Here is a 26,819-nt window from a genome sequence, read left to right as displayed (position 1 = left end):
CCAGCGAGACAAATAACAGCAAGGCTCCAGGGCACACAGAGCCTAATCAAACTTTTTGCTCTGCACTCGAGCCCCCCAGACCGGGTACCGACGAATCAACTGTGCTCTCTGTCCCTCGTGCCTTTGTGACCTGAGCCCTCCACTGGGAGCTCCTGGACTTGTCCCCAAGTCCCCCTCTGCTGCCTGTTGCTAGGTGGCTCCCCTTCTCTGTACTGGCGTAGCACGCAGAGTTACCAGCACCTCTGCACCTAGATCCCCCATGAAAGGTAACAAGAAACTGCTGATGGTACTTGGAACCTTGGTCCCCTACGACTAAAAGCAAATAACTGTATGCTTTACATGCCTTTTCTCCCATAGGAAAGCATTGTGCATAAAAACGCATTTAAGTGACCATTTAACTTACCTGCTAAAATCAATATTTTAAAAAGTACTTACTTGCTATTGAAGTTCTTGGTATTAAATAAATAAAAATACGATTATTTTTTTAAATAAATTGGTCTCGGATGTATTCTTGAGTGTGTCTCTCTCATTTATTGCCTCTGTATGTATCACCAAATGCTCAGCACCACCGTCTGATACGCCTAACTGCTCGCCCACACTACCACAAAAGAAACCATTTGGGATATCATTGTGCCTCTGTAAAACAATCAGGGTTTGCCTAGACTCTTTACAAAAATGTACCTCCTTTTGGACCTCTCTATAAAGAGCCAGTTTCCTACAAATGTCTCCCAGTAATTTTGTCATTTGGAACTTTTCAGTCCCCAGAAACTGGTTTAATAATTGTATTGGTCTTAGAGTAAAGCACTGCTTTGGGATTAAAAGGCGCGCTTAGTAGAAATCCTCATTTTTATGAGTCGCTGGAACTGCTTCAACTGTGTACTTTAGCAGCAATTCCTTTACTTGTAGGACGACAACCTAATGTGTGTTATCTTTTTGGTAGTAAAGTGGGTGGGATTTTCTTCAGCTCTACACAGCAGCCAGTATTTAAACACATTTAGAAGATACCCGTTTGATGTCATTTCTTGAACCTTTTACAGGAAATCTGAAGTCTGGCCCCTACAGATGTTTTGTGTTAAGGGGAACTGGATGATGCAGTAATTTGTTCTGTTGAGTACTTTGGAGTTTTGCTCCTTGTCCTCTGCCCCTGGCACAAAAGAACTGTCAGGATGACAAATGAGATTGTATAGTGTAGCTGTACGTGTAAGAGGAGTGTGGGCCCTTGCTGGCATGTTTGAAGAAACTATGGGCGAGTATTGTCCTTTCCTGCACTTACTGACCCCTTTCATAAATTACCTCTGGCCTTGAAGCATCAATAGCTCTTGCTGTATCAGTTGTTTCCTTCATGTTTTCTGGCAACCCATCTAGCCAGCTGCCAAAAAGATTTTTCCTATTAAAGGTTATATTTATAGAACGAGTGTGTACCTCTGATTTGAAGCGTGAAATGCGTTGCCATACACTTATCGAGGCGTCTCCAGGGGACTGTGGCTCATTCTCCTTTGCATTTGCTTTATAATCTTCCCGCTGTGGTGGATGTGACTGATTTTATCACATTCTCAACTTGCAGATGTATTTCCCTAATTCTTTTTGATCCTGTCTTTGAAGGGATTATAAAAGAACTCATAATCAAATCAAATTTTTTTTTCTTTTGCACGAGTGCTTGCATTTCGGCTTATAGTCACATTTTCCAGGTCGCCAGTTTTTCTTGAGGTTCAACATCACCAATCGCACACTTTTCTCTTCAATGAAAGTAGGGTATCCTGCTCTTTAGACATCTTCCAACCTCAGTCTTCTTTTCTATTTTTGGTTTCGCCGTTGTATGAATCCCAGTTTGACTCAAGACCATCAGTGCCAATCTGACCGAATACATTTTCATCTCAATACTCCACATTCAACATTACCATTGTTATGGATACCTGGAAGAGTGCCCAGGGTAAATGCTGTACAAGTGCTTGCGTAACTGTCCTTATGATTAAATGATAATATAATATGGTTAAAAAAAAAACATGACCATTGTTTATTGTTGGAAGGGGCTATAAATCACAAGAGGTGAAGCCCCAATAATGATCAGATCTTGTCACGGAGAGAGTTCCAGAGTGTGGGAGCTGCACCAGAGAATGATATTTGTGAGGCTTGGTAGCACTTGCATTTCTTGCTTTCTAGACGGATTCTTTGCTTTTCCGCATCCATTTAACCACTGAACATAAGGAATAAGTGGTGGCAGTAGGCCAAGTAACAATTGTAATCGCTGCCCCAAACGTAGCGGGTGGAGGTCTTTCAGAATGGGAGAAATGTGATCAAATTTCCTAGTGTTACTCGGTTCACATCAGTATGAAGGAGGGCTTTCAGGAGGGAGTGGGGTGGGGTGTTTGGAATGGTTTTGTTGCGAGCTTACTGTCTTTGATATTGTTCCCACTGGCCTGGTTATCCTTCACAGGAATACTGAATGTAATGTGGACTTCATGTTGTTATACGTTGGGAAAAACTAATAAAATTTTTTTTTAAAAAAATGAAGGAGGGCTTTCAGTTGTGCCAATGAGGTTTTCATTGCTACTGTGAGAAGGGAATTTCCATAAACAATTTGAGACTATTGCCTGGATTACGGAAACAAAAGTCTGATTGAGTAAATACTGGTTTGAGAAATTTGAGAGGATAGACCTGCTCTGGCTTTTTTGGTCATGTGGTTGATATGAGAGTTTTAAGTTCGTTCAAAATTCCCGAAATGTCACCTCTTGCTTTAATTCTGGAGTGTAGTCGATTTGAATTCAGCTAAACCACGGATGTCAATTTTATCAGGGTACCTCTCTGCTGAGTTCATTGATTTCTATATTTTCTTGATATAGCTTCAGGAAACTTAATGACACCCATTTTATAATTTTAGTTGGAGACTGTTTGAAAGTAACAGCACTCCTGAAATCTGTGATTTTGATTTAAAGCGGAGTGTCATCCACATATAGTTGGATGTACACATGAATTTTTCAAGAAAGCTCCCAGTGGTTTAAAAGTGTGGGAGCCTGAATGGTACTCCATAGGGGGATGGTAGAATTGCAAAAGCAAGTATCACCAGTTTTAGGTAATTGTTTGCGTTTTTGGGAAGGTGGGTTACAAACCCAACCATGATAGTGCTATTCCCATCATTCATGTCATTTCAATAAACTTTATTCGATGTAATTAGACCATAAAAGTATAAAAACGTTATACAAAACATCAATTGGACAAAAATCCTCAAATGACAGTGTTACAGCATCAGTAAACAGTGACCCACGAAAATAAATCAATAAAAGTTGAAAAACAAATCTTGATAGAAGGCAAGGTTTGCAGAAAAGTGAAGGCCGCTCGGCTAGAACGTATTTTCGCCTGCTTTAAAATGGGTAACAAACAGCGTTTTCTCAATAATGAGTGGAGTTTACAAAAACACAAAATGTATAGAGCTCTGAAGTGAGTGGTCATCGCAAGGACACACAGGCAGATGAGAAAAATAAGAGACCTGAACAGGAAAGGCAACAAGAAAGTGCACAATGAATAACCCGAGTCTGATTAGCAAACAATTGTGGTGCTGGTTGCTCACCCATGTTAGATATGGTTCAATGCTAGTACTAGTGCAAACCCCCTTATAAGCCTGGACTGTTGGTTTGTCTACAGCCCCCCACATTCTCTCCTCCAGGCACCCAGTTAGAAAAGCATTCTTCAGGACTGCAAGGTATTTTGGAGCTGGGCCGTGAAAGCGCCCTCGATTACTGTCCTACAGATTCGTCACAACACAAGGGGAGCTATATACTTGCAATGTATGTAATATGTGAACAAAACTGGTTTTGTGAAACTAACATGTGAAGAGCAAAGTTCAAAAATAAAAGACTTTTAAAAAAGTATTCTTCAGGGCGGTGAGAGCACCAGCTGACACACTACTAGGAGATGTAACAAGATCCTCCCAACCCACACTGCGGCAGATGTTCCGAATGTACCTTAGCCAGGGAATGCTCAGGCATCGGGTTTTTCCTGTCAATTCCATGAAGGATTGGATGGTCTTGATGAGTATCCAGTAATCTATGGTGTCAAAGGCTGCTGGTAAGTCTAGCAGGTGCATGTGATGGGTGCTGGTAATTATTTTGATTGCGACGGTTTGAAAGCTACACCCTTTGCAGGATTCAGGTTGGTTTGTGACACCTTTCTATCACTTTGCCAAGTGGCGGAAGATGCATCACTAGTCTATAGTCAATTAAGGAATATGGTTTTCAGAGATCAATCAACCAGCCTCAGCGAGTCTGGGAAATTTTAGTCAGCAAGTGATGAGTTCACAATGGGGCACCACATTTTGGAGACATTGGACTCATTTTGATAGGTGTTGCTACTATAGATGAATGTTTGTTGATACTTCACTATTGTAACTGCTGTAATTTCCTTAATGCTTCTAAAATTGCAGAATAGTCTTCACAGACGTTGAACGGAGTTCACTTTATACAGGTTTTGTTGACTCATGCACTTGTGATGATGTTCGCGAATGTAAAGTGTTTATACATAGGTTCATAACTGGAGGAAAAGCCACAACTGTTTATGCTCCATGCAGTGTTTGCGAGATGATGAAGGAAGTGAACTTTGTACCTTTTCAACAACTATTGTGCATGTCATTATGAACTCATAGCAACAAAACCTCAATCTATAATGGCTTTGTAGTTTACAGCGTATGTTGTATGATATGTTAACTACCTAATATGGCTGTTTTTTTAAAGGTCTGACAACAGTGTGCACCATTCTTGATATAGCCACGAATTCTATGTAGTTGGCATATTTGGTGAAAACGTGATGGGACACTTTGAGCTATGTGCCCTTAACGGTGAAAAGGTCTGTCACAAACTGTTCGAAAGCTACTTAAAAAGAGTTTTAATAAGCTCAATTTCGCAAAAATGTTATCTAGGCTTTATTTGTACAGGTACACTGATTCCGAGAGCCTATTTAAAAATAAGGAACAAGAGTATAAAAGTTTAAAAGTTGTACGTAAAAAAAAAATAGATTTTACATTTCCTACAACAAGAACAATGTTAGCACATTATTAGTTGAAATGTGCAAAAAGGATACATATACATATATTTTTCTATGTATTTCATCATCAATCTCTACAACAGCATGCAGCACCGCCTCCACCTCTGATTGGCTTGTTGCGATGGTCCAAGGCAGACAGCGCCTCTATGGTCTGTTGTCCATGGGGCGGGGCAAGCCAATGGAAGAGCAGCCAGGCAGACCAGATTACTTCAGTGCAGTCATAGGAGTCAAGTATGTTTACCTGAAAAGGATTTCATCACAGTGACCCAAAGTAACACCAGAGAGTGGAGGGAATGGGGGTGTGGTGCACATGCCTGGAAAGCGTTGGCAAATATAGCATCAAAAAGCAACAGAACAGAGTCGCAGCAAGGGCAGGACGACCCCAGGAGGGGCTGAGGAATGGGAAGAACCCTATGTCCTGTCAAAGACTGACCGTTAGCTCAGGGTAGTACATGATCACCTCCAAAAGGCTGACCTAGCATTCTCTTCTCAGAAATAATAAAGAGAAGAACGGTCAGCGGGCCGCACGGTGTCTGTAGCAGTGCAGGGGTAACACTGAATAACAGAGGGGGAAGGACTTTCCTCCTGTCCCACAAGGAGTCAGTGGTACAACATATATCACACCATGTCACCTACAGAATTTCAGTCAGAGTAAAGCATAGGAAGGCGACTGGGACTTCATGATATGCTCTCTGTGGCTAGTAAGGAGCCTTTCCTAATAAGAGAATGCCGTTTGACCAGTGGACTAGACTTCCAGGCGATGCATTAAGCCTTTCTCTCACTACCATAGTATTTTTGGCAAGTTTGTGAAACTAAAGTATGCCCACAGCCGAAAAAAAACGAGACAAGAAGAGTTGGAGGACTGCCAAAACAATCTGCTGATATATGAACGCGGGCAGCGATTGTCCCAGCCTCTGCACTGGAGCTGGTGCCTTCGGACAGCACTCCCAGGTCCCGGAATATCCTGCAGCACTGGGGCTTTCAGAGGCTCAATTTACTCTAGGCATGTTGTTCACAGTCCTACTTAGCCTCATCTTGACTTGTGAGGCTGTGCCTGTGTGGCAAGCAGAGGACAACATCAAATTCGCTTCGACGCCAACACCCATGATGTCGACGCTGCACTCAACGACAAGGCCAGCCCTACAGGAAGACGTAAACCTGCTGGTGTATGGGGTCTTACAGCTGAGCCAGGCCCTGCACAACACCTACCGCAATACAGACCGCAGGCTCCAGCGGGTGAACAGCAGCCTGAGTACCTATAATCTGACCCTGGGAATGCTGGCCCGGGAGACAAGGCAAATTGGAATGGATGCAGAACAGCTGAAAACGACCATCAGGGGGCTGCAGGTAAGAAGGCAGAAGTCTAGTTGATGTTGGAGGGTGCAAATCTTTCATCAGCGCAACTGGAGGGGTGGTTGTGCAGACTAAGGACTGTCTTAGTACCATATGTGAAGTTAGAGGAATAGTTCAGCTGGCCAAAATCTGAGCGTGTAAGATGAGTGTCTTGAGCCTTTGAGTTCACTAACAACTAACAGTACTGTTATCCGAGGCAGAATATTGGTGCAAATAAAATTACTGTAAAGTCTATGGTATGAATGGTCCCAAGTAGTAGCTCTGGTTTCTGCATCTTTATGGTCTTTGTGACTTGAGACATGCCGCTTTATCAAGAGCCATTCTTTTTCTTTATAAAACATTTACAATTTTTCCCTCTCCTCAAACAAACATAAGCATCATTTTTGGAACAAAAAGTATCAAAGTGTAAGCATTCAAGAACAAATATGTGGATTTGTGTAATGAGGCTTATTTGCTGTTATGTTCTGTCCCAGGCTGGAAAGCTTGTGTAAACTGAGAGGCACCCCTGCAGCGTCATCTTATAAAACCCACACAAGTTCAGGAAGGGCTCTGTTACTTGAAATCCGAGCATGTGAGTGTGTCTAAGCCGGTATTAATAAAGAATCTTTTGGCAATTGTCCTGTACAAGCACAAGTATCAGTGTAACCTGTGGGTAGGTCTGCTATCTCACCCTATAAAATCCTAAGAGAAACCACTGCTGCTGTCTCAAGACTAAGCCCTTCCAACCTTTGGAATTTGAGAAGCGGCTCGCTGTCTCAACCTTGCAGATGGTTGTAACATCAGTGGAAGCTCTGCTGTCTAAAAATTGGGTCTTTAAAACGTATGACCGGGAATGTTTGTGACACAGCAAGAACAGCCACACCTTAGAGCAGGTGTCTCCAACCAGTGCATTGTGAGCTACCAGAAGCTCAAAGACACCTTCAGAGTAGCTCACAGCCAAACTGCCAATAATAATTCCTTCTTCTACCTTTCAAATTTTAGACACTATACTCACGGACCTAATTTGGGGTACTGGAAGACGAAGGGTGAGCCTAAAAAAAATGCAACTAGAAACGGTCAAAGGGGGATTGGGGTCACCAGATTTTAAGGCCTATTTGTTGTATCTTGACTCTAATGTTATTCTTGCCCTCTCTGTGGAACCTCGCTATGATGTCATCCTACAGAATGTTTGGAGTCAGATCTTCACAGTTGGCTGGGCTGAGTAGCATGCTGGCTGCTCCTGGTGGGGTCTATTGTACCATCTTGAATAAATCTACTTGAAACTCTTCATGCGTACCTGACTCAATTACTACACTATTACTATGCAAGTCAGCTACAATGGCTGTCCTATTGGACAGCGGGCCACAATCTACAAGAGATAGGATACACTACGCAAGAGATCAATCAGGGGACCCTCCACATATTATTACTTCCCAAGAGTAAAATCCCCCCAGATGCACCGCCTTCACTGAGGACAGCGTTATGCTGGAAAAAAGCACTGTAATACACATCCCAATGCCCTCCATATGGGGGTAACATCCCACTGTTGGGAATTCCGCTACCCAGTGGTACGCTCACGAGGCGCAGGATCTCGGCATGGTCTAATGAAGGGGTCGACAGAGTCCGGGCACTATTCAATAATAAAATACTCCTTGACCATGAACATTTTGTTTGGGACACTGGGGTGCCCAACCATTTATACATGGTGCACGCAGGTATAGTACAATACCTGAAAAAACACTGGGTCCCTCAGAGGGAGGAACCACCAATAAACAAATTAGTCTGTACATTATACTACATGGGCTAGGAGCGCCACCTTATTAAATGCTTACATGTTGACACCCGGGCACATGCAGGAGTGCCTCTCACTGATTTACGGGCTAAATGGTCTGAGGACATAGGACAGGAGGTTTATGATAAGGAGTGGGCCAATAATCTGGAACACCCTATAACAGTGACCCGTAATGCAAAATTTAAATTTATACAGTACATGGTTCTCCATAGGGCCTACCTTACACCACGACGCCTGCAACGGATGTTCCCAGAAGCACAGCATTGCTGCCCTCGGTGCAAGTTGGAAGAAGCAGATTTAGCCCACATGCTATGATCCTGTCCGCGCCTCGGAGGGTACAGGGGGGAGGTACAACGGAATATAGAAATAGCCACGCACCTTCACATTGCAGATTCCGTAGCGGAATGTCTGCTAGGCCTTCGCAAATGCACAGCCCCCCAGAAGGTCCAACTCAGATTTCTAGATCTCACCCTCATCTTAGCCAAGCGGTCAATAACCATGAGATGGAAATCATTAAAACCTCCTGAAATCTACACTTGGTACAGTGAAGTAGTACGCTGGGGTGGAGACGAAAGATCAGCTATTAGACGTGAGGAGGTCCGTGGGCTGCGTAAAAACCAGATCTCAATGGAGTGGGAGGTCATTTTAGAAGCCTTTAAAGCCATAAAACCTCATCCCTTATCTGACGCCCGGAACACACAGTAAATACACAGCGACCAGCTATAACACCAAAAGCAACAATCCAGAGCAGGCCTAACCAGGCCATTGGCCCACCAGCGATATGCGCCCAGAGCGAGTCAGCCTAGGACATGGACTCATATCTGGACATGGATAAGATAGGTCAGAATGGGAGGTGAGGTGGGAGGGGGTGGGCGATTGTTATAAACCAAATGCTAATCTAAACATTACAGTTTGTACAACTACAGAAATTTACTATGTATACGATTGATATAATACTAACTGTACCAATCTAGCCGCTGGCTATGTGTTACATGTAACCATATACTGTAAATACCGGAAAGGAAGGAGATGTAATGTCTACATGTAACATAATGTATGCACTGGATATAACAAAGAAAATCAATAAAGTTTGTGTTAAAAAAATATGTTTCTTCACTTTAAATTACTCCTATTAAAACAAATGGCTGAGTTTTCTGTTATAAATATAGCATGCTGTCTACAGGGCACTGGGTGCAAGATGCTGTTTGTAAATGGGACACTTTAAAATAAGAACATTTTTAAATTCTAAGTTTTATGGAATCCGAATAAATTATAAAGTTAACTCTTTAGTTTAATTTTCTCCAATTTCAAAGTGTTGCATTTACACACAGCAGGCATCTTGCTCCCAGTGGCTAGTAGATATAGTGTCATATTTAAAACTGAAAAATATAGCCACCTTTTTAAGTCGGAGATATAAGTGCAGAAAAATGTTCCTTATTATGTAATTTTTTTGCAGAACATTTTTCTGCTCTTTAAATATATTCCAATAAAAAAAATGTTGTATATATGTACTGTACCACAAGTACATACGACTCATTCAGCCATATACATATATTCCATCCATACGTACACATGTTCATACTTCCCCACAGACCACGCTCTCACTGACACACATGGCAGCCCTGTCATAGTGCCCTAGTCAAAATATTTTGCTCAAACCAATGTCTTTGGTTCCAAGTACATTAGGCTTAAATTCAATGAAACTGGGTGTGGGGGTGTCTGCTAACATTGCACGGCTCGGCCTTCAGTAGCTCACAACGATTTTCACTGATCAGAAGTAGCTCTCACTACAGAAAAGGTTGGCAAACCCTGACTTAGAGCACAGTACTGACAAGACACCAACACACGTCTACATTTTCAATATGCAGCGTGTTTCCGGGAGAGGGTGGAAACAGGAAAGGCTTAAAAATGGAAAAGAACGGAGCTTGACACAGCCGGTGAGAATGTCACCAACCCTCCGCCAACCACGAGTAAGGCAAGTCTGACATTACATCACTTCAGTGCTCAGACAGATTTTGCAATGTGAACGCGTCCTCTGTTTGCCCTCACTGCTGCACAGACAGGTCATCTGTGACTCAGCAAGACCACGTACTGGGTAGGTGCCGAGGGAGTGACTGGGGCAGGGTCTTCAGGAGGGTGGGGGTTTGGCTAGGGAGGTGGAAGGGATTCATTCTTGGCTGCTGGCAGCCAGTCCAAGAGCCAGACAGCTAGTCTGGGGACCAGACGGTCAGCATATGGGTCGACTACTAGCATAGGGGGGTCAGGGGCACAGAATAGGGGCCACAGAAAGACAATCAAGGGGTCAGAAAAAGACAGTGTGTGCAAAGGGTGAGAAATACAGTTAGCCAGCCAGGCCAAGGGCCACAGAGCCAGTGGAGGAGTCAAAGAGCTAGACTAGGAACTGAAGAACCAATCAAAGGACCAGCAAGACAGTCAGCTGGCTAAACAGCAAGCACATGAGTCATAGGCAGTTTGTGAGGAAATTCATTCTTGCAAAGAACATGGCAATTTTGCTCAAACTTTGATTTATCTACATTTGCAGCATAAATGTTACTGTCCCATTACTTACATGATAAATAACATTTATAGTTACCATTTTTGGTAGACAGTGGACAGTGGATCACAGTGAGACTAGGAGCCTCTATTACTAAGGGCAGTTTGCAAATGGGCATGGTCAAATTACGCACAAACTTCTTTGGGTGTTGCCCTTCATTTTAAAATGCAACTGATATACTGAGACATACCAAAAAAATGATATTTGCAGGAGGTTTTGCGACCTCCTGTGAATATCATCTTTGAGGTACGACTCATTAGTACATCAGCACTCATTAGTATTATTGAGGCAAGAAGCACATTTGCAACCCCCTTCAAATAGTTGTAAATAGGGATGGAAGTTTATGAGGCCCAGCAGACCTCCAATCCCTGAATTCACACTGCATGCTTGAAAACTATTTTTAAACACAGTTCGTGTCAAATAAAGTAAAAGTTGCCTCCTAAGAAAAAGGTTTCCAGGCAGGTAAGACATCAGAGAGTTGGGGAAAAGTTTCTCCTTTGTGAATCAGTTACCATCCCACTTCTAATTCATCACCGACTTGTGACCGCAATTATGGTACTTGTGACCGCAATTATGGTTTCAAACAAATGACACATACATTTGCAATTCACACAGAGCAGGTAACATTTCTTTCACTTCCCCTCCTGTTTTTGTGATTCAGAAATGGTCGCAAAGGCTCTTTTAGCAGTCAGAAACACATGTTCGCTGTGTAGATTGCAGAAAGGTATTTTTTTGCAGCTGCAAACCCTGTGGTTTGCGAATCGCAAGATTTTCAGCCACTAATACCTTCTGGCATCAGGCTCTAAATAAGCTGTCTAGGTTCAAGTAAGTTGTGGAAGCTAGTAATAAAACTCAATTCTCACAATTTCACCTGCTGAAAATGCTACTCCAATCTAGATCTTTATTTTGTAACGGGGAAGAGCTTACTAGAGTAAAGGTTTTCTACTATCTGGGAGTCCTCTTTGACGAGAATGGTACCTGGGGCCCGCAAATCAAGCTCAAACGTAACTCTGTAGCTAGGTCTACCTCTGCGTTGCTGAGTTTTGCTAAAAGACTGGGGGCAAGACCAAGGGAGGCCCTGTTGAAAGTCTATTCTTCGAAAAGCCTGGCTATCGCCACTTATGGCGCGGCTTTGTGGGGTTATGTTACGCAGGATATGATCCAAGTAGTTGAAAATAGATTCTTGAGACATTTGCTCTCCGTTCCCCAATCGACCCCTGTTTTTTCTATCCATGCGGAGGTTTGTCTGGGCTATGTCACGGATAAGCTGAAGATGGCCCCATTGTTGTGTTGGGTGAAAACCTGGTTAAATCAGGAAATCACTCTTAACCATCTGATTCTTAACGACATTCTAGCCTTGGATTATGCTAAAAGAATACCCTGGCTGGAGTACATCAGAGCGGAGCTCTCTCGTCTTGGGCGCCCTGAGCTCTTTGTGTCTCCATCACATACTGTCAAGGCTGACATAGCTTGGATCAAGCAGTGTTTTTTAGATAGGGTCAAATTGGATCGCGAAGAAAGAGAACTCTTAAAACCTTGTGTTAGAGCGCATTTTATGCTCCTCTTATCTCCCTCGCTGGAACCTTATTTGAGTATTGTTTCCAACCCATTCCATAGATTTTTACTGTTGAGATTTAGATTTAATTTGATCCACTACTCACTTGGCTTCAATCCGTCCTGGGGTAGGCCTGAATGTAGTAGGCCATGCCACTGTGATGATTTTTCATCCCAAGACACTTTGCATTTTATTATGTTTTGCGAGTTCTATTCTGCAAGCCGGAAAAAATATCTGCTCCCAATTTTGAAGGAAGCCGGCTTTTTACAAGTTAGACCTGCCCTGCTATTTCTTCAGCAGTTGAGTAGTACTCGTATTATATTTAGTGTGGCAAATTTCCTGGTGGCAGCTATGCGCTGCAAATCAAAAAAAATTCCTAATCTGTGCAATCCTGGAGCAACTTTCTAACGTCTGTTCTTAGGTATGGTATCTCTATTTGTGTGGATTTGTTGTAATTATGCTGGTACATTTTATGTCTTTGACTGCCTTTTTATTATTGTATGAATTCTGTACTTTTATGATTTTAATTAATCGAATAAAGTGTTTTTGACTGACTGACTGGCTACTCCAGTCATACTTAAGAGAATGCCACTGCAGATAGCTTTCTTCCCAGGGACTCTGGTGAAGAGAGGGTTGGTGAGGGGGATTTGACGACTTAACAAATAAAAATCTAGGTCATAAAATAAATATTTTCTCCTCTAAGTTAAATCTTCAGCTTTAGATTCTTGATTGACATGAAATTTAAAGTTACATTGTCGTGTTGATTAGATATCTGTTAATTTATTTCTTCAGTCTTACAAGATAAAGCTCTCTGAATCAAGAAAACAAAATGTGTTTTCGCTTTTTGCAACTTAAAGAAAAACCTGGAGTGGAAAAGCTAACCCATTATTGACCGAAAAAAGAAATACCACATTTATGGGACCACGTAGAAGATTTTATTAACCATGATTTACAAGAGAGTGCTTTGATTGAAGGAGAGCACGTATTAGCACATAAATGCTCATCATGGATTTGTGAAGCTTTGCTGCCCTGCCCATGAACGTTGGGTAGCTCTGTACGTTTTGCCTCCAGCAAGCTTGATATTCTTGCAAGCCCATTGTTTTTGTGAGGTGACGTAGATGGGGCACCTAAAGTGCATTCCTTCTTTCTAACAAGCGACTCCGGTCTTTTCAATCCAAGCTATTGGAATTTACCAATACTCATACGGAAGATTGAGCCACAAGGTCATTTATGTATTCTCCCTTAACACGGATTCTTTGCCTCCCTGATGTCTGGGAAATGAATGAGGATTGACTGTACACATCTACATTGATTTCATGTGTCTAACTACACAGATGAATGGAAGATTCCATAGCAGGAAGAGATGGAGGGAGGAAGAGAGGGGGAGAAAGCAAGAGTGTGTTATTTTTTTTTTTTTTAGGTCGAGCCTGGGCAGCACATGCGCTGCTCTGCGAGGAATGCTATATTGAGGTGGGGACTTGAAGCTCCGCCCACTCTCCACCCACATTTTCTTTGGCTTGTGTAATTGTCTATTGTAAACTGTGTCTGTTCATTGTCAAAAAGGCTTAGCAGTCCCTCCTTAGTACTGACTTGTCTCATTTTGTAACCTCCCATGGCGACACTACCTGTTACTTGTGCTGTTGCTCTGTAGACTTTCATTACAGCCGCTGAGCACTATTTTCTCAAATAGCGTTGTCCTGCCTGCTGTTGCAGGCAGGACACGCTCTCTCCTGACGGTTTTTAAAAATTTGTAGCACGCATTTGCAATGCATTAGGTTTCGCACTGCGCGAGTTTAAGCTATAGGCATTGTAAATGCTCAAACTCTCATAAATATGAGACCTATTGCATTGCAAATGCTTGTTTTACAATATGGTGGTTGCCTTTTTGTGAAGCTGCCAATGTCTATATCTGACATTGCACCCTACATTAAGTCATTTCCTATCTTGCTCCATGAAAACAGTTGTCTCTATAGGTGGGGCAGAGGTAACCCACAATACCACTTTGATGTAGTCATAATTTCCCTGCCAGAAGGAAACCTACCCTTCCCATTTACCTGGTGATATCTGAATTTCCTTAGGAATGGCTCTTCTTTGGACCAACCCGGACTCACCTGATTGGCAAATCCTAGCAAACAGAGGTCTCTCCAGCCAGTAATTCTCTCTATGCTTTGAAGGTGCAACTAAGGAGGAGCTATGAATCAGTCCCTCTAGGCTAGAGTTACTTCTGTGAAGCATCTACAGAGGTGTGCAGAAAGGAAGACCTACCTGCCTTCTGGAGTGCCCTCGCCAGAAGGTGTGACCTGCCTCACAGATAGTCAAAGCCCAATTGATAAAAAGACCTGCATAGGACAAGCTTTGAAGGGCTGAGCCTATTGTCTGTGAGAAGAGGTCATTCCAGCCAGGTGGCCAGAAGAAGTAACATTAAAGACAATCGCATCTGGTGTCTTCAGGTTTCTGACCTCTCGGAGCACAGTGACCTCCTGCTGGGCGGCTGCTGCATCAGTGGACCCGGTGAACAACAGAACGGCAGGGGTTTTGAAGTTCCTGGCCTTGGTATGCAGATTCACTAACCATCCTGCTGAAGGCGGTGTGAACACCTTCCTCCGGTGCAGGCATTGTTCCTGGCCTCAGACAGCGTGGGCTCACACCTGCAGGGGGTCAGAAACAAGTCTGTGGGAGCAGGCTGGACAATACCAGTCAGCCAGCACTAAGAGGCTGGTAGGCTTTCAGGGTGCATAACGTGCCTTCTAGGTGTATGTTTTAATAAATCCACTAGTGGCATCAGTAGGGATTTATTAAGGCAAGGTGTTTGATACCAAACACCATAGGATTCAGTGAAGCCATCATGTAGCTGGGGAACTCGTAATGACCAGTGCCCAGTACAAGCACTTAAGATGGCGTCCCTGTTCACTTGTACTATCTAGCAATTGAACTAGAAAGCACAGGCGCTTAACTGCTCATGCAGATACATCCTCACATGTAATATAATGCACCCTGCCGTAGGGTTTTAAGGCCTGGTTTGGGGGTGACTTACATATACTTTATGCAGTGTCTGGAGGCATGGCACACAGGGTGTGTACCATGTCGTGTTTTCACATTTGTTGGCAACATTTCACACAGTCTGCAATGGAAGTCTGCACAAGTTTGGTGGCAGGTCGCTTAGGGTGGAACAATACATAATGCAGCCCATAGGGATCCTTGTTAGCACCCAGGCCCTAGGTACCAGGGGTTCCATTTACTAGTGACTTAGAGGTGCTAAAGGTCTAGGAAACTGGGGAACAATTGAACAGTTACCTTGTTTTAGGGAAACAGCATTGGCACAGGGGACCTAGATAGCAGGAACACACTGAAATTCAGTCAAAATTGCATCAAATATGAGGAAAAAAGTGGGGCAGAGCATGTAAAAAAGAGGCACTTTCCTACACTACTGAACTTGGAACTGCAGTGACTGAATCCTGAGCTCCTTACATCAACTACTGGAGTAAGCAGTGATAAAATACAATACTTGGACATCCAGTTGGTTTGCAATAGTATAGGGGACTGCGAAACAAGCAATATATAGCATTGATATAGTTAATGCCGCCCAGTAACCTGTAACCGCCCCAAGAGCCCAAGAAAAAGTCTTAGCACTGTTCTACAATATTCCAGTATGATATAGCGATCATCTATTCAAAGCAAGTCACAAACTGTATTGTCCCTAGGTCTTTAGTTGATAGGCATCTTCATTTCCCAATTCTTTGAATCTCATTTTATTAATGTTATGGATGATTTCAAATGAAATCAATCGTGTGACCTGCACGTTACTCACTCATCTCTATATCAAGAGTGAAGGTCATGTTCCTTGGGGAACTACAGCCGTACTCGACAAGTCTTTTACTGCACTCCTTCCCTGTCCATGGCTGGTACTGTTACCTTTTCCTTCTTTGTTATGATTTGTGTCTTGCATGGGTGGGCGCAGGTGGAAGGGGAACAAATGGTCGGGGTGAAAGAGTCTGATGAGGGTTGATTGTTGCGGTTATGTGTTGCAATGTTTTCATTGAACCCGATCCCCCTTTGTGCTTTACAGTCCAGCTCAAGCCCAATCCTGTTTGGATTTACTTCCCTTGGGATCATGACCGAAATATAGGAAGCTCTTTCACCCATGCTATGCTGCTAATTCTTTCTCCCACCAGCTCACACCTCCCCTATTTAACCCTTCCTTCCAAAGCATCCAGCCCAGGCATCCAATTCACAAGTTAAGAATCTCTTATTGTGGCTTATTTCCTGTTAGGATGCAGAAACAACCTAGGGCCAGATATTCTGTGGTCTTTTACAACCTCAATTCCATCCTTGAACCAAACAGGGCTTTTACCACAGTTAGTTGTAAAATCTCCATGCTTATTAGTCTCTACCTGCCACTCCTGGCTGGACTTCTCAGAGTAAATAATATGACTGGTAGCATAATAATATTTCCTATGAATTGCTTTCTAGATTTTAACTGTCGTATTCAAGTATATAACACAGATGATGCAAGACTGCATCTCCCAAGAGTAGCACCTAATTGTGTCGTTGATTCATCACTGGTATGAGACCTCATAGAAATGTAAATACTATACAATCTATTGGCCAATCTGAAATGGATGTCCTGAAACGAAAATCAAGCTGTGGGTGTGATTAATTGTATTGCAACTTTTATCAATTGCTTCTTTCAGAGAGATACGGATGGAAAATATTTCACGACCAGCGAACAGGAAAGGTCTTACTTCTAATATATTATAGTAAATGTTCGAATGAAATTGCCAAACAATTTTGCGAATTTTACAAATTCTAAAAGAACACTATCAAAGAGGCAACAATATTGTAGCAAAAATCGACTAAATGAATCTATAGGTCATACTATATAAATTAATTATGGACTATTACCAGGTTGGGTCTACAGCTTAGCTACAGGAAATGATTCGAAAATGTTAATCTAGAAAGGATCCAATGCAGAAGGAACACCTGTTTAATTTATTACCACAGTTTAATTCCAACATGAAATATAAATTCTGCACACAGCTGACAAACATGGTGCGCTTCACTGCTGGGGATTTAGAATTTTGGACATGGGCACAGCTGTGGATAAGCTAAACATCACGGGTGCCTCTGATTGTTTATGGGGCTAAAGCACACTTTCTCTCCAACAGATGGAGGAAGAAGCAATTCAAAGGCAATCGTCGGACATTTTCAAATCTTTTGGAGAGACGCTTGACAGCCACAGGGCTCTGGAAGAACACGTGAGAAAGCTGGAGCAGAACCTGAGCGGATTGAACAGACCAGCTACAAGGAAAAGGTCATCATACTTGTCACGACTAAAGGTAACAGCATAAATGGTTAGGAGAGACTACACCAGAAGTGTGGGAGTGTCAGTTGCTCTGGAAGTGAGAGAGTAATGCTGAAAGGGTGTGTCGATCTAACAGCAGACTAGTAAGATTAATATTTCCAACATACAGGAGCATGCTTAAACTTCAAAACATTCTGGAGGATTATCAAACGTTTGATGCAACCCACCTCCTAGTCCGAGTTTGTGAGTCTTTTCTTGAGGCAGGGGTTAGCTATTGGGCCGTATCCTTAGTGTATAATATTGTTTAGTACTGACGTACCAGACCTTAGGGCACTACCACATTCCAACTGGAAGGCAAAATTGTTCCACTTCAGCCCTTGATGCTCCTCTAGGAGGTGAAGTCAAACAGTGAAAGCTAGAAGGGGGTTTGAAACTCAAAAACTGCGGAATACAGCAAGTAATTCTCAATAATATAAAGACCCAGCCAGTGTTGTACCTTCTTAGAAGAGGGCATTTATTGACAGATCATTAATAGAAGCATGACAAAAAGGACCCACAAAGAAATCCAAGGCCAAGATACAGAACCAAATGTTATACCATCTCTCACTTCTCAGATAAGTTAGCCGTTACAATATGCTCCTTGATTTCCAACCTGTCTTGTGTTTACCTTCACCCCAGATACAAACTGGACAGCAGAACCTGACTTTACGCGCCCTGATGGACATGGTACAGCACCAGGAATGGCAGATGGCCCAGCAAAAGCAACAACTGTCCCAGATCCAGAAGCAAGTGAGTGTCGTCCACTTGTCGGGAGATAAAAATGAAAAACACACCCAGCTCCCATACAGGCCAAGACTGTAAAAAAAGCCATACCAATAAGAAACTTGATGGTGAGATTGGGTAGGGGAGATTATCGCCTCGGGGACCATGGGACAAGGTCTAGTGCTGTAAGCACCAAGGGGGTCCGAACTGCTTGGGATCTTTAGACTATTCTTTGGGACAGGGGAGTAGGGAGACACAGGCAACACTTAATACTTTGGTTAGTGTGGGAGGTATCTTTATTGATTATTTTCAAGTAGACTACATTTCTACACTGTCAAGTTTTACTTAAAAACAAACCTATTTAAAACAAATATTTATTGCAATGGATTTTGGTTTAGAGCTCCGGAAAATTAGACAATGACAGCAATTCATTTTAATAGATTTAAATTACCTAGATTGAACATTCAAGTGGCTGACAGACAGGTTTAGGACAAGCATGAACTTTTGGTTTAGAGGAATGGGGCTGCCTAATGTTTAATATACTAATTAAAAACATTTTATTTTATTTAAAGAGACTCATGGGTTAGGGTTAATGTTATGTCTAGGGTTAAGCTCAACATTATGGTTATGGAACATGTAGAGGTAAAGAGATATTGAGTGTGAAGGTAATATGAAGTGATGGTGTCTTGATGTAGAGGTGACAATGTAAAGGTATGTCAACGTGAGGGTGTCAAAGTAGTGACATCTGTTTCCTCATAGAGAACCTCCATCATGCACCTTGGCCCGCAGCGCCGAAAGTTCTGTTTTCCGCCCACTAGCCCATACGAGAGTGCTTTGAACACTATCAGTACAACGTGTGCCCCTACCGTGCTTAAGACACCAGCTTCAATAACCTCTTTATGTTTTCTTTCTATCCACAGATAAGAAACCATCCGGAAACAAGTCAACGCTGAAACCACCAAGGACCGACCGGTGCAACTCTCCTGTTCATTCTAGGATTCTGGCCCATCACCCCACAACAAAGAGTCCCACTAGCCAAACTTGGCAACAAAAACATTTCGACAAAGAAGCTTTTCTTTGTCTCACTCCAAGCAAGAACACACAATTTAATTTAACCCCAAAACTCTGGAGATTCAGCACACAGGAACTGCCAAAGGATCAGCACCAATGTCTTCCCAAAGTAATAATCTGAAGACCATAAATTTGTAAGAAAATTGTAACATCACAATTGCTGCTAGCCATTTTATAAATGGGAGTGTGTTGTAAAGAGCAGAAACGTAAAGAAAATAAATATGCTACGAATGTATTAAACTGCAAAGTGGGGTTTTAAAAGGGGAATAAGGACTATATTCAGAGAACCTTTTTCCACCGTCAAATGAGCACAGCCTAGACCGTAGCAGTGTAAGCTGGACAACGTACTGCATATGACAAAAGGTTCGCACACGTGCACAGACACACACACTCAAGTCAAAGCTTGTAGTAGTGCATATTTAGTACTCTCTTGAAAACCACATGCCATGCCAACAGTTGTACCAATTTCCCGCTAAGACAAAGCACAGCAGAGCCAGCAGTAGTACAAGCTGCCCTCACACATTGGTACCACCTGGCCAGCAGCAGTGCAAGCTTCTGCCATACACAGAACAGACAAAGCCAAGTGCAATTCTTGGCCCTTCTAGTTAGACAATACACTCTTTGTTTAAAAGGTTGCTTTACCTGTAGGTGGTGTATGGGGCGTAAACTTCACGGGCAGGGAACTCCAGGACCTCTTTGGTGGGTCGGATGCGGGGGTCTGGGTATGGTTTGACATGGAGAAGCTCTGGGGAAAGTGAGTACTGCGGGTTCTCAGGAGCTGGCGAGATGTCAATCTTCAGTTGAGCTGAAAATGCGTACAAAGGGAGGGAAAGGTAATTGAGCCACTATTAAGAGCCAAGAGCCAACACTTCATCAAAGAGGCATAGTATATCCAATACCAGCATTTTGAGGCATACACCTTTGTTTGCAGAAAGCTCATCCGGTCCTGTAGCAGGTGTGAGTAGTTTGCTCAGCCTAAGTTCTCAAGTTGTCCAATGTCTGGACTGAGTAGCTCACCCAGACCAGAGATCAAAAGTTGCCCGATAGCAGGTGTGAGTACCTCACCCATTCCAAAAATCTCAAGCTGGCTCTAATCGCATGCGAGTTCCCCACTTCACAGATCTCAAAATGCCAAAGGCAAGTACGAGTAACCACCCAGTCCAGAGATTATCGGCTTTCCATGACAGCTGTGAGTAGCTCACTCTATCAAGCTATCTTAAGCTACCCCATTACTGATGAAATTAACTCCACCAGCCCAGGAATCTCAAGCATTTTCATATGCGCTGTGAGCAGCTCACCCTTTTCAGTCTTAAAAGCTGTCTCTTGTCAAATGTGAGCAACTCACCCTGGAAAGGCATCTCAGGCTGTCTCCTGCACTTCACATGACAATGAATGATGCGGGGCCTAAATATCCTAGATTAAAACCTGAAATCAAGGCCCTAGGTGTAAACATCCCATTTCTAATGGGAACCCCCCGCATCACAACGATTACTGGAATGAGGCAGAAGTCATGTTCACAGTCACTCCATGATGGTTTTTAAAATCTATGGAAACAAATTGACCGAATGACTCTTTGACTGTTTTGCTGTTAGAGGGCTACCGCATCGAAGAATCTCTATCCATCTTACCTGTCACAGGACGTAGGCGTCGGAGGACAGAGGATGGCCGCCTCATGTCTGCAAGAAACTTGTATAGGTCTTCATCGCTCAGTCGATCCCCTTCCTTCAGAAAGCAGACAAACAAATGAGGAAAAACAGCGTGCACAAAAGCAATATGGGGAAAGAATGGAAGAAATTAACAAGCATATTTGTAAAGCACATACTCCCCCTCTTGGGGCATCCTGGTGGTTAATAACAGATGTTCATTGTTACACAAATCTATGGTACTCATTTAATCATCCTAGGAAAAATGACCGGGTGTGTGCCCACGATGGAATTTGAATGTGTGCCTATGAGATCAAACAGATTGCTGATGATTTAGTCCACTGAACCATCAGAACGGGAAAATGTGAAATCGAAGTTGGGATGGGGCAGAGAGAACAGCAGAGAGTTGGGGATAAGGGGGCAAGGCGACATTTAAATAAGTGGAATTAATCCGGCAGAGTAAGAGACAAGGGAAAGAGCCCAAGGAGAGGGAGTGGCATACCAGTGAAATTAAACTGATTGAAGACATGTGGAAGATGCACTTGGCAGGGTGCAAGAGAGAAATAAAGGGGGTAGGGAGAGTAAAACAGGAGGTCAACAAACTATAAAGAGACAGTCTTGGAAAGAGAGAATGCGAAGGAGGAGCATGACAAAGCTTACAGTTTGTAAAGATGGTGTAAGATAAACTGTTTCGCATCATAGAACCCTAACAGGCACGGAAAACATTCTTTGTGTCATTTCACTTTTGAAGATATTGTTTTTCTCTCAAACCAATGTACAATGTATTTTTGAAACCCTTCAGGACAGGTCTAGCTCAACTAACAAACCAATCTGCAAAGGTAAAACTGCACAAGAAATGCCCCCTTATGATCATGGATGCATCTTTCTTTTCGCTGCCGTGAGTTTCTGCACCAAGAATACCACATGCCATTTTACCAGCCTAGCATGCAGAGAACATTTGAATCCATCCCGAATATTGCTACTGCTGTTTTAGCACTTCGATTGAGATACATTAGAAGTTAATAAATCAAGTTAAGCCATGTTTATGGGACCACGGTGATACAGCAGCAGAAGCCAATACATGAGAATGTGAATGAGGATGAATATGAATCACTGAGTGATGGTGCAATCTGAAGCAATGATTCTTTAGAGTATGGAGTAAATAGGGGTGTCAATGAGATATCCCTCTAACCAAACCTGTTTCACATTCCCCTTGAAGGCCCTGAGACACATTAGAATCGGAAAGGGTTTGACGACTGGAGAGTGAGAGGGGAAACAGACTAGGTTGTGCCGTGTGGTGGCGAGATAAGGAGACTGGAACCACTATGCAGCATTGAGTGTCCGGTCTGAGTAGGTGGCTGCAATGTAAGTAAGTAAGTAATGATCTGTGCTGGATCGAGTTGAATAACAATATCACTTACAGAGGGATATGTAGTTGACTGTCTGCCAACTTGAAGTCAAAAGGGGCTAGGCAGTGCTACTCAGAGAGGAATGTTAAACTCTGCACAGATAGTAAAGTAGGTGATTTTCAAGGGGTTGGAGAAGACAGGTGGAAACCGACAAAGAAGTTCAAGTACAGATGCTCTCTAGAACACTGTTTTTACAATTAAGATAAGTGTAGGTGTTAGAGGATGGCCTAATGAAGTCCTTGGGTGGACTCGGTCAGGGCTGGGATCAAACTACTTGTGAAGGGGTTCTCAGTTTCTAGTCTAAGCAAGAGGGAGCTCTTTTTAAACAGACTACAAGTACTTTCCTCAAAGTCAATATCCTATTAAGGAATCCTCTATTCATCTCGCTCTCTCAAATTAATCAACACACTTTCACAGAGGTCTCAAATGAGGGCTATTGCTCGATAATTGTGCACTTACAAGCCTGGTAGTTGGGTCTATACTTGTGAAATATCTATGTATTCTTGGGAGCAATCTGCCACAGAAACAGCCAAGATCAAGCCAAAGATCACATTCTCAGTGAATCATCCTTACTTGTAAAAGTTATGTATTTTCAGCAGAAATTCAATTTGATTTGCAGCCAAATTCAACCTTTTATGGAGGTTTAACCACTGTGCCTACTTTGACAGATCTCACTTAAACGTGTCCTTCTGTCCAAGATGCTTTGAAATAATTTTGGAGACTGGTGAGTGACTGAATGGAGTCAGACTCAGCCCATGCTAAATATATCCTTGAGCACACAGAACATATTTCCATCTTATAGATTTGTGGGGTGAGGTGTGTGCTTTCAATACAGTGTTTTGTTGAAATACTGTCGCTGTTTCTGAGCCCATGACAAATTAAGAGAAAAAGGGAGGGCAAAAAGAGAGCAATAGTAAGAGAGACAAAGAGTAGAATCAAGAGAGAGACAAAGGGAGAATCTGGGAGAGATACAGAATAAATGAGACAAGAAGAGCAGGATCGAGCTCGACAACAGGAGACAAAGTGATTTACAGAAACAGGGAGAAATAGAGAGATGCATAGCTATATTTGGATAAAGAGGAGGAGACTGAGATAGAAAAGTAAAAGGAGCAAGAGAGTATAGAGAGATATGATGGCGAAACTGGAAAGACAAATATGGACAAAGACTGTGAGATAGAGATAGGGATAAGTAGAAGGACATGTCAAAGTGAAAAGATTGACAGGAGAGAACAAGCACGGGTGCAGCAAAAGAGAAAACAAGATGCGACAGACAAGGAATGATATGGTAATACACAAAAAGAAAGACGGTAGCATATAATGAAATCTGAGGAGTATGAAAATAAGTAAGGAGAAAGATAGGTGCCTCTTAGATGCCCAAGACATTTTGGAATCCGAAAGGAAGAGGTGGGGCAGAAGAGGACAGACTCTACTTCCTTACCTGCTTGAAAAAGTTGGTGACAGTCAGTGTTGCTGGCCTGAAAGTGGAGAAGCTGCACATCTCATCATTTGAGCTGCTGAACTCCAGCATCTTTCTCTTGCGCTCATTCCATGTTCCTTTGCGCTCTGTGATGAGAAAGATGCAAAAGGGCTGAGGACACATCCCAGAAGGATCCCTGAAGAATATTTCATCTTTAGAAAGTAGCTACAAAGCATCCTCTTCTTGTATTGTTACTAGGGTTTCCAAGAGTCATGAAACATTCCATTAATACGCATGAAACTGATGCCCTAATTCACAAGTGCAGGGGGAGGCACTGCATAAAACACACCCATGACAGATACCTAATGTACACAGCTGGATAAAAACCAGAGGTTCCTGGATGAACAATACAGTTTCAAAATAACGGTTTACAATGACTAAAACACATACTACTCTCAGAAGACAAGAGCCACAGAGATAGAACTTGTGGCGTGCGAAAATGTTAGCGGTAGTGATGCATAGGTAACGGTAGAGGTACTAGGCAGTATGTACAATTAGTGTGGGAAAGGTAAAGGTAACTGGTAAACTAAACTAATAGTTGACAGCATAGGATGGTAGAAACTTCAGAATAGGAATGAAAACAACAGAAAAGGAGGTGGACCTCACTCCCCAAATATAGGACCAACAGGGGGTAGAGAGTGAAAAAGAATAAAGGAGTTGAGAGTTTTCCTAATACAAGGAAGACTAATGATCAGCAGAATCCTGAAAAATAAAATCTCTGAGACTTTTTTCACATGAAGCAATACACCAAGATGGATTCTATGTTTTGGAAAAATTCAAGGAAACCGATTTCTGAAGATAGATTTGTCAGGACACTACAAATGGCAAACACCTCTACTTCATAACTGCCACCCTCCAGTTGTTGCTTATCAGCTAGGACACACTAGAGAAATGGCCTTCAAAACAGTACAAAATACTCCAGTTATACCTTACAAATCAAGACACAATACTCCACCGGTAGCTTCCATAACTGAAAAAAAATAAGATGTGGTCTCACCATTGTTGTGTATTTAGTTAATTCTTGGTTACAATTTTGCTACTTGTACATTTCTGCCTATGGCCAAACACTGCTTGCGTGCACTCAGCAGCCTGTTATGTCACTGAACAATTTTAACTACAACCAGTGACATAAGAAGGTATAAGTCTAACTTCAATTCTCTCAAGTATAAAAAGAGTTGTTATGATTGGATGAACTGATTGTGTAGTCAGCAATTGTGCTTAAATGTGACATGTCCACGTTACAAAGTAATCCAAATTTGAAGAGTTCCCCGATTCTCATAAGGTTGTGTGCTTGACAGTACCAAACTGGGACTCCAAGCATTGGCCTTGCATTACCATTATCAGAGTCCGAGTCACCCCTTTCCAGGGAGCCGGTGCTGCTGACTATGTTCATGAGGTGAATGGCTGTCCATGCAAACGGCATGCGGTACCGGCCCAGGCGATTGCAAAACTGCTCAGCTTGTCCCCGCAGCTTCTCCAGCTTCTCCTTATTCTGAAAAGGAAAAACAAGATTCGGAAGATGACCTTCGGGTTACTATACACAGAGGCACCAAGAAGACTGGAGTTAGCCATCAATATAAACGTAAGTCCTGATTCTATAAATCAAACACCCTTAGATGACAGCGTAAGCCTGGTCAATTATCCAATGATGTGCATGAAAAAGATGTTAGAGAGCTGTTGAACGGTGTAGAAATATGTATTATAACGATTTCTGGGGTAAAAGATTTGCATAAAGTGCTCAGTATTCAGGCTAGGCCAAACAGTGTTTGGACAAAATTTGAGCAGCATAAGTTTTAGGTAACAAACTTATACATCTATATGGCCTCCGGAAAGAGCACTTGAGAGCGTATATGGAATCACCTATTTTTAATTTGGATGTCACATAGGTGAATCAATATAGGTAACAACCCATAGTACATGAGAGACTGATTATAAATACCATCAAATTGTATTCAGTTTAATGCATTAACGTCTGATAGGGAAACAAGGCAGAGAAGACATGGTCCGAAACTGTACTGGTATCTCAAACAGAACACCAACCAGACACAACTACTTTTTCCTAAATGAAAGGGTAGCATTTTAGCCTTAACCATTGTTTATTCATGACTAAAACATACAGATATTCACATGAGCCAGTGCAATGGAGTTGAGTGATCTTTGTGTAGCCATACCCTGGCAAGGTGAAGGTGGCGGACTGTCATGGAGTTAATCAGCAGTGTGCAGCACTGACTAGGAGCTTCAGTATTGAGGTCCAGCCCGAAGATGACACCAAACACCGCCTCACAGTTATTCTGCATAGCAGGTCAGTCAGCCAGCACACACGAGAGATACAACTCTGAAGAGTCACATCTGTGACAAGAACAGGGTAACCTACAACCTTGTTGAAAATTATCTGAGGGGTATAACAGATTCTTCACAGTGTATGTCATATCTGCATTCGCATATCAGGTGGCCTGATGTACCTTATAGATTAAAAGAACATCACAAGTAGCAAAAACACAGTTCACGTTTGTTGATACCATTGTTATCGTAAAACGTACATGCATTTTGTCCATTTCTATTCTTGAGGGTTGTACTAGGGGCATGTGGTATGGTTTTGAATTTCACAGCACGTTGGAATGGGATTTGTTTCAGCTGCGTTATAGCATGCATTTGTCAATAAGCTGATCATTTCAGTTCCGCGTGTTCAGTGGAGGATTTTGCTTGTTTTATGTAGGCCACACAGGTTGGTTTTCTTGCAGATTATGGTGTTGATACATATTGGTGTTCACATTTTAGCAAATTTATACCACTTCACGTTTAAATCATGTGGTGAAAGGCAGTTCACGCTTTGGGTATTTTTGTATTGTGGTTTTGCACTGGGCACATGCTATACATTTGATTGATTC

General features: G+C 42.5%; 2 protein-coding genes across 5 annotated transcripts in view; one reads left to right on the top strand and one right to left on the bottom strand.

Moving 5' to 3' along the window:
• ANGPTL8 (angiopoietin like 8) overlaps positions 1-20,050 on the top strand; it is a 132,521-nt gene extending 112,471 nt beyond the window's left edge. The window contains exons 1-4 of one of the 2 annotated variants that reach the window (XM_085600642.1): positions 5,370-6,381; positions 17,433-17,603; positions 18,248-18,358; positions 19,252-20,050. In XM_085600642.1, the coding sequence (XP_085456768.1) occupies positions 5,920-6,381; positions 17,433-17,603; positions 18,248-18,358; positions 19,252-19,284 (777 nt within the window). In that variant the 5' untranslated portion in view covers positions 5,370-5,919 and the 3' untranslated portion in view covers positions 19,285-20,050. Of the gene's footprint in view, positions 1-5,369; positions 6,382-17,432; positions 17,604-18,247; positions 18,359-19,251 lie in introns of those variants that run through there. The other variant, XM_085600643.1, reaches the window with a different exon arrangement.
• The window catches only part of DOCK6 (dedicator of cytokinesis 6), a 409,103-nt gene that overhangs the window by 286,126 nt on the left and 96,158 nt on the right, over positions 1-26,819 (bottom strand). For all 3 annotated transcript variants that reach the window (XM_085600639.1, XM_085600641.1, XM_085600640.1), the window contains exons 11-14: positions 25,267-25,423; positions 23,893-24,017; positions 21,031-21,124; positions 20,045-20,207 (exon numbers count right to left, since the gene is read on the bottom strand). In XM_085600639.1, the coding sequence (XP_085456765.1) occupies positions 20,045-20,207; positions 21,031-21,124; positions 23,893-24,017; positions 25,267-25,423 (539 nt within the window). The remainder of the gene's footprint in view (positions 1-20,044; positions 20,208-21,030; positions 21,125-23,892; positions 24,018-25,266; positions 25,424-26,819) is intronic.

This window comes from Triturus cristatus, chromosome 4_2 (genome assembly GCF_964204655.1).
Source record: "Triturus cristatus chromosome 4_2, aTriCri1.1, whole genome shotgun sequence".
NCBI lineage: Eukaryota > Metazoa > Chordata > Amphibia > Caudata > Salamandridae > Triturus > Triturus cristatus.
Note: the sequence above shows the minus strand (reverse complement) of the source record. Positions and strands in the feature narration are given on the sequence as shown.